The following is a 7314-nucleotide window of genomic DNA, read 5'->3' as shown; positions in this document are numbered from 1 at the left end:
TAGTATGGTTATTCTTCTTCATCCAAATATATACCACATCCAACACAAGACTTCAAGTAGTGGAGAATTCAATCTACAAGAGTTGTACATCCTTCTGTTGGAGCATGCATGAATCTATTCACATAACTCATGATATCAAGCTTTGTAATGGTCAAATAGATTAGTTTCTCAACTAACCTCCGAAATCGGCCGATATCTTGTAATGGAGTCACATTTCCAAAAAATTTATTGTTGTAGTCCATTGGAGACTCAGCAAGTGATGCCCCCAACTTTCTTGTGTCCTCCAACAAGTCAAGTGCATATTTTCTTTGACGCACAAATAGGCCCTTACTAGAGTGGGCTATTTTAGTTCCCAAAAAATATTGTAGTTTACCCAAGTCTTTAATATCAAATTTTTATTCAAATGATGTTTGAGTGCTTCTATTTCTTGTAAAAATTGTCACCAAAAACAACAATATCGTCAACGTATACAAGTATGACAAGAATACCTTGGTCATTTCTCCTTATAAATAATGAATGTTCAAAATCACATTTCTTAAGACCAAAACTTACAAAAGTATAACTTAACTTACCATACCAGGCATGTGGAGACTGCTTGAGCCCATAAATTGTTTTGTTAAGTTTGCACACAAGATTATCTTTATGTTATAGAGAGTGTCCCGGAGGTAAATCCATAAATATTTCTTCTCCTTGTAGAAATGTGTTTTTGACATCCATTTACAACAACGGCCAACTACAGTTAATAGCAATAGACATCAATACTTTTATTGTGTTCATCTTGACAACGGGTGCAAAGGCTTTTTGTAATCTTCAAGGAGAAATTATAATATATCTATAGAATATAGTGTAAGTGTTATGTTTTGACCCGAATTCTTGTACCCAATTTGGCCGATGGACCCGCACCGACATACTTTAGTGGGCAACCCGAATGCAGAGATCCGCCCCTGCACCACAGTACAACCCGACCTATGGATCAACCCGTTTACTAGATTGGAGTCTGTATATTTGTATCTTATATTTGCCTACCACATTATTGAGAGAGTTTATATTTTTTATTAAGGTTTTAGGTGAGAGTTCTTGTAACATCGTTCTTGGCGATTGATTGTGAGATTCCTTTTATTCTTCTTCTAATTAGAAGAAAAACTCTTCTTCTTCGTCCATGGACATAGCATTCCACATCAGTGTGTTTCACAATTAATGTGCAACATTGTGCTGCTTGAGATCGAAATCTTGAATGAGATTTTGACCCGACTATCCATTTCGCATAAGTGGATTTTCACCTGGGATTTTGATCTCGACCATAGGCTGCAGGTGATGCGCATTAATTATGCACCACCCAAGCCAAATGCCCTTTACTGTACCTAACATAAGGGGCCTTTTTGTAAGACTAGCCATCTTGAAAGGGTTTTTTTTTTTTTTTGGGGGGGGGGGGGGGGGGTTAAAAGAAACTCAAAGGAATATGTAGTCAACAAAATTGTTTCTCTTTTAAGAATAACAGAAAATAGTCTTAATTCTTGTGGGATAGAGGCTCATGTTTTCCTCACACCCCTCAACGTCATTTGTGGGTCTACTCAAAGTATTGACAAAGTAGAGCAGAGGTGGACCCTCCCTTCTAAATATATGGTAAGAGAGTGCAAATGGAGTACCAACAGGTAGAGGATCCCAATCCTGGTGGTCTGAACCTATCTGGACCCACTCTGAACTCAGTTGGGGGATTATCATATTTTTTTTGTTTGAAATTTTTTTGTCCTCTATAAGAAAAAAAAATTCATAGCCCAACCCATTGAAGGGAATTGCCTCATTGCAACCTTCTTGATGAAGTGATAACCTTGGGGGGAGTGTTATACTCCAAATCTGTGACCACAAGGTCTGGTTTGTGAAGAAAAGTTGATAGAGTTCTATATGCAAGGGAACATAAGTTCAAGATAATTAGCCTCAAAGGGACCCAACAAGATTTTAATGTTCACTAAAGGTACTTACATGTAAAAGTTTTTAAAATAATTACATAATTAGTAACTTTCAAATTTTTCTTAAAAAAAAAGTAACCCCTCAATGTTTCAATTAATAAAACTAAAATTGATTTTGAGTTTATAAAACTAATCAAAACAATTTTCTTTTTCCTCATATTTGGACATTTTTATCCCTAAAACTAACACCATCAAATTAGACAACTGTGAAAATAGAAAATAAAATCAATAAATAAAAAAATAGAAGAATAGGTGGGGTTGTCGAGTTGGAGTTATTAAAAGAAGATGATGGTTGCTTAATCTGATGATTAGTATTAAGACTGAAAAATGCCTAACAGAAAGAAAAAGTCAATATTTTAATTAGTTTTATAAATTTAAAATTGATCTTTAACTAGTTTTCTTAATGAAAATATTGAGTAACTCTTTTTTGTAAAAAGAAAACTTAAACATAACTATCATGTCATTTTTCTTAAATTTTTTGTGAGTCTGTGTTATTTCTCTATTATGGGAGAACAATGTGCTCTTTTGACTTTTTTCACCATACAATAATAGTAAGGCTAAAGTGTAACTAAACAGACGTGTGAATAGGTTAACCGAACGATTCTAAATATTCACACTCAAATTTGTTAAATTAAATTTAAATCGTCCAATAAATTTATATTTTTTTCTCCTATTATTTATGGGTTAGTTAAGTTTAACCTGATATCACCAGTTGTCAATTCTCGTTGGCAGTAAAATCTCTTTCTTTCTTCCTCTGTTCCTTATTTAACATAATTCTTCTATAGGTTTAACACAACTAATTTTCTAGAGAGACTTAAGAGGAAAAATGTTGGATTTTGTGAGAGATTCACTGAACATAAATATGTGGGAGTCTCTTGTTTGTATCCTTCAAGATGGAATTAAAAATAAGAAAAGAGTCATGAGATCTCAAGGAAGACAAAAATTTCTTTTTCACTTCTTCAAAACGACAGTAAAAGAACTACTGCAATCAAAAGGTCCAAACTTGACGAATGCAGATGAAAGAATTTTCAATGAAACCGATAGAGAGAGAACAGAGGAAGAAGTAGAGAAGGAACAAAAGAAGAAGAAGAAGAAAGAAACGTTACTCTAACCGCCATTGTTTTCTTCTTCCTTTTTAAATTTAACTGGTGATAAAATGTTATCTAAACTAACCCATAAATAATGGGAGGAAAAGTAAGAATTTTATTAGACGATTTAGATTTAATTTAACAAATCTGACGGTAAATATTTAGAATCATTCAATTAACCTATTCATCGTCGTTCTCCACCTCCCTATTAACCACTACCTTTTGCCCCCCCCTTTTATCACCTACATTTCTCCTTTTTTGTTTAATAACTTCATCCATAAATTTCAAAGAAGAACTGTAGTCCCTTCTTCTTCATTTCCTCCATCTTCCCATCTCTCCACCCGTCTTTCATCTATTCACAGTTGCCTTGTTCCTTTTTCCTGATTTCCCAAAAAAATTTTATCATTTTTTAATTTAACTCGAGATATTTCGTCAATTAATTTATTCACACGTCTACCATACTTTATCCTTTAAATATTTAAAAATAAATAAAATATAAATTTTATTGAGTCAGCGTGAATCCACCCCTTATTGCCCAAATCAAAATTGTCTGGAAGCTGATCGGATTCATTTTTTGACATATTTGCCAATTGCCAGGTCAAAGGATCAGACTCTCCGCCACGTCGTCACAACATTCTACCAAACTCTCTCTCTCTCTCTATCCAATCCCATTTTCCAATTTCTACCAAAAAAAATTAAAAAGACAATCCTATCCCATCCACAGTTTTCTTATTGAAGATTCTCAAATAGAAATATAGAATACAACCCAAACCAGGTTGGCCTTCTTGCTGGAAAGTACAGCTTAGCTTGCCCTGAGGTGGCACGTGTGACATTATCCACGTGTCTCAGCGGTTTCCGTTTTCTCCTCTACCCTGCCCACAGCTTTGGGTTATTACTTGTTATCTTCACCAAGACTTCTCTCCAGTGACTTTACATCCGGTGAAACGTGACAGAGCGAACCAAATCTAATGGTCCCACATCTCACCCTTCTATACTTCCTTTACTTATAATTTAACTGGAGAGAATATCCGCTCGTCTCTCCCATTTCCTCTGTTTTTCCGTCTCTTCCATCCTCCAAAAATTCAATCCACCTCGATTCTCTCTAGCTGGGTTTCTGAAAATTTTCAGGAATCTTAATTCTCCTCCATTTAATCCGTTCCCTATATTTGATTCGTTTCTAACTTCTTGGTTGATTTGAGATTCTGGCGAGACCAAGTGGCGGAATTAGTTTCAGTTCATCAGATTTTTAGGGAGATTTGAACTGGAAGAAAATCTAAGATAGTGTAATTTCAAACCCAGACTCATTGTCTGATCCAAATCTTACGCGGTTTGGTGGAGTTTCTGCTGTGGGTTCTTCTTCTTTTCTGGATATGGTGACTGTGAATCTGGGCATTCTTCATTATGTGCTGGATCACATCTATGGTGCATTGGTTCATCGGACGAAAATAAGCCCACCATTCTTCTCCAGAGGATGGGGAGGTACAAAACTGGATCTACTAGAGAACATGATCAAGGAATTATTTCCAGATTTCGCAGCCCAGAACTGGCCTCCTAATCTGGTGCAGCCTACATGGAGAACGGTTTGGGAAACGAAGACAGCTTGCCTCAGAGAAGGTGTTTTCAGGACTCCATGTGACGAGCAGCTCATTTGTGCATTGCCTCCGGAGAGTTACACTGCACGGGTCGCTTTTCTTACACCAAAGCTCGTCCAACCGCATAAGATGGCCTGTGTGGTTCATCTTGCAGGTAACTTCATCCATATATCTGTTTCAAATTAATTCTCTTTTGGACTCCTGGAAGAAGAAAATGAAGAAAAAAAATTGAATTTCGGTGTCATTATGTGATTATATCAAATGGGGTTGAATTGTATCTGTTCTTATTTCCAGTGAAGCTATTCAATAATGAAATTTTATGTTTTTTTTTTTTCGTTTCGATTAATTCAAGCATAATCCATCGTTGCTCATTCAATGTGAAGGAAAGTTTGGTTTAGAAGTTCAGTTCAAACCTAATAGAGGCAGACCCAATAGAAAGAGATATTCAGGTTTTCCAGATAGAACTTTAAAGCTTTTCTATTCTTTTAGGTTTAAATCTTTAACTTCAGTTCCTCCCTCTCCAATGGGCTCAATTCATTGGCTTGGCCAGTTCTATGGGTGTCTGCAACTGTCTTGAATGTAACATTAGTAAAACTCTGAAAAGCATATTAAGGAAGTTTTAGGTTAAAGCCAAGAAGGGAGACCCAATTAGAATGCAAATTCATGATTTCTAGACAAAAGTTTAAATATTTTATTAACAGAAGAGTTACATGGCAACTAATTTGTAATTTGTCCATGTAACGGAGGAGTTTGCATAACTGTCTTGAACCTTCATTAGTAAAACTCTTAAAACTGTTCGAAGAAAATTTTAGGTTAAACCCAATTAGAGGGGATCTAATTAAAATCGAAATCAGGATCTCCCAATAACAGTTGAAATCCTTTTCTTTATGTTGGATTTGATCTTTCAGAACTAAGAACCTATTTTACCTCCACCTGGGGAAGGTCAGGGGGTGGGGTTGGAACTGGACTCAGCTTCCTGGGGTGGCTCTCTGTGATCTTTATGTTAACTACTAACTACTTTGTAACTTATCCATGTGTGTAGCATAGTTCTCTATCAGTTACTATCTTGAATGTGCATTAGTGAAGATATTGAAAATAATTTTGTTTCTCATGACATTTTTCGTTTCTTGAATTTGTTCTTTTGTTATTTAATAAACGGTTTTGGAGCTTAGGTGAAAGAGGTGTTGGTTTCTTATCATAGGAACTGGAGATCATTCATTTGAGAGGAGGTTGCGTCTTGGTGCACCATTGTTGAAGGAAAACATTGCAACCATGGTGCTTGAGAGGTGAGGCCTGTATGTTCATTGCTGACTGCTTTGAAGGCAAAAGAGAATATGCTGATACAAGATAATAGGATTTGTATTTGAATTAAGTTGAATGAGCTGCTGCAGTCCTTTTTATGGAAAGCGGCGTCCTCTACTACAACGTGGTGCAAAGCTTCTGTGTGTGAGTGACTTGCTGTTGTTAGGAAGAGCCACCATAGAGGAAGCTCGCAGTCTGTTACACTGGTTAGATATGGAAGCTGGTTTTGGCAAGATAGGTGTATGTGGACTTAGCATGGGTAAGACATTTACTGCTTTTGTTTGGTGTGCATTCTTGGAATAGATTCTGCACATTTTGGAGTGAGAAAATAGAGAACAATTGAGTTTTAGAATGCTTTGTTTGTTCAGAGAATGCTTACCAAGATAGTGACTTTAGAGAGCTCTATTCTTGATTTCCTTTTTGATTCCTGCATACAATGGTTGACTTGATGATTACCTATCATTTAATTGTGGAATTCATAGGGGGTGTACATGCTGCAATGGTTGGATCACTGCATCCCAAACCAGTTGCCACTTTCCCATTTCTGTCTCCACACTCTGCTGCTGTGGCATTCTGTGAAGGAATACTGAAACATGCCACTGCATGGGAAGTATTGAAAGAAGATGGAATAGCATCACAGAGGACTGCAATGACTCTTGAGGAAGTAAGAGAACGGTTGCGAACCGTACTGTCACTAACAGACGTTACAAGATTTCCAATTCCTAAAAATCCTCAGGCTGTGATATTTGTAGCTGCAACTGTAAGTCCATCCTCATTTTGGTAGATGTGAAGAGTGTGAGTGATAGATATGGGTGTTGCTGCCTTGGCTCCTCTCCTATTGACCCTTTCGCTTTTTCTTGTTTCAAGTTTCTTGAGAAGAGTTATTTTAATGTCAACCTTTCCCCATCAATTGCATTTCTGAATTATTTTCTTTCTCCACAATTGTTGATTTCAGGATGATGGGTATATACCAAAGCATTCGGTGTTAGAGCTTCAAAAAGCTTGGCCTGGTTCAGAAGTAAGATGGGTGACCGGAGGACATGTCTCATCCTTCCTCCTTCACAATGATGCCTTTCGCAAGGCAATTGTTGATGGTCTTGATAGGTTACAGTGGAAGGATTCTTCATTGTGACATCTGGTGCTGTTACATTGGAGATTCTTTTCTGATCTTTTGAGTTCTTTCCTTCTTTTTACTCTCTGCTTCTGTAACTTGATCTATACCTGCAAGCACCAAACTCCCCTACAGAGGAAGAGGAATACAAAGTGGGAAAGCAGGGGGGGTTCAATCAGAGAGTCATTGCTTCAATTTGTATTCATGTTTACAAATGTTGATTCCATTTTATTTAAACAGTTCTTTTCTTTTTC

General features: G+C 36.6%; 1 protein-coding gene across 1 annotated transcript; it reads left to right on the top strand.

The window, feature by feature from the left end:
* The first annotated feature begins 4080 nt into the window (after positions 1-4080).
* LOC149001499 (alpha/beta hydrolase family protein) lies at positions 4081-7312 on the top strand. The gene is made up of 5 exons (XM_089136215.1): positions 4081-4801; positions 5849-5933; positions 6039-6208; positions 6432-6709; positions 6905-7312. Exons 1-5 carry the CDS (start codon positions 4426-4428, stop codon positions 7079-7081), a joined length of 1086 nt encoding a protein of 361 aa, XP_088992341.1. The 5' UTR covers positions 4081-4425; the 3' UTR covers positions 7082-7312.
* Positions 7313-7314: the final 2 nt, after the last annotated feature.

The sequence above is a fragment of the Hakea prostrata genome, chromosome 10 (assembly GCF_041222555.1).
Source record: "Hakea prostrata isolate BN-2017 chromosome 10, UWA_Hpros_2, whole genome shotgun sequence".
In the NCBI taxonomy this organism is placed as follows: domain Eukaryota; kingdom Viridiplantae; phylum Streptophyta; class Magnoliopsida; order Proteales; family Proteaceae; genus Hakea; species Hakea prostrata.
The sequence above is the reverse complement of the archived record's forward strand: the minus strand, read 5'-3'. Positions and strand labels throughout refer to the sequence as shown.

Excerpts from the sequence above, each read along its gene's own strand:
- LOC149001499 (XM_089136215.1), top strand. The coding sequence starts at position 4,426 with ATGGTGACTGTGAATCTGGGCATTCTTCATTATGTGCTGGATCACATC. Across the intron at positions 4,802-5,848 it reads CTGTGTGGTTCATCTTGCAG|GAACTGGAGATCATTCATTT; the intron begins GTAACTTCATCC and ends TTCTTATCATAG. Across the intron at positions 6,209-6,431 it reads TGTATGTGGACTTAGCATGG|GGGGTGTACATGCTGCAATG; the intron begins GTAAGACATTTA and ends TGGAATTCATAG.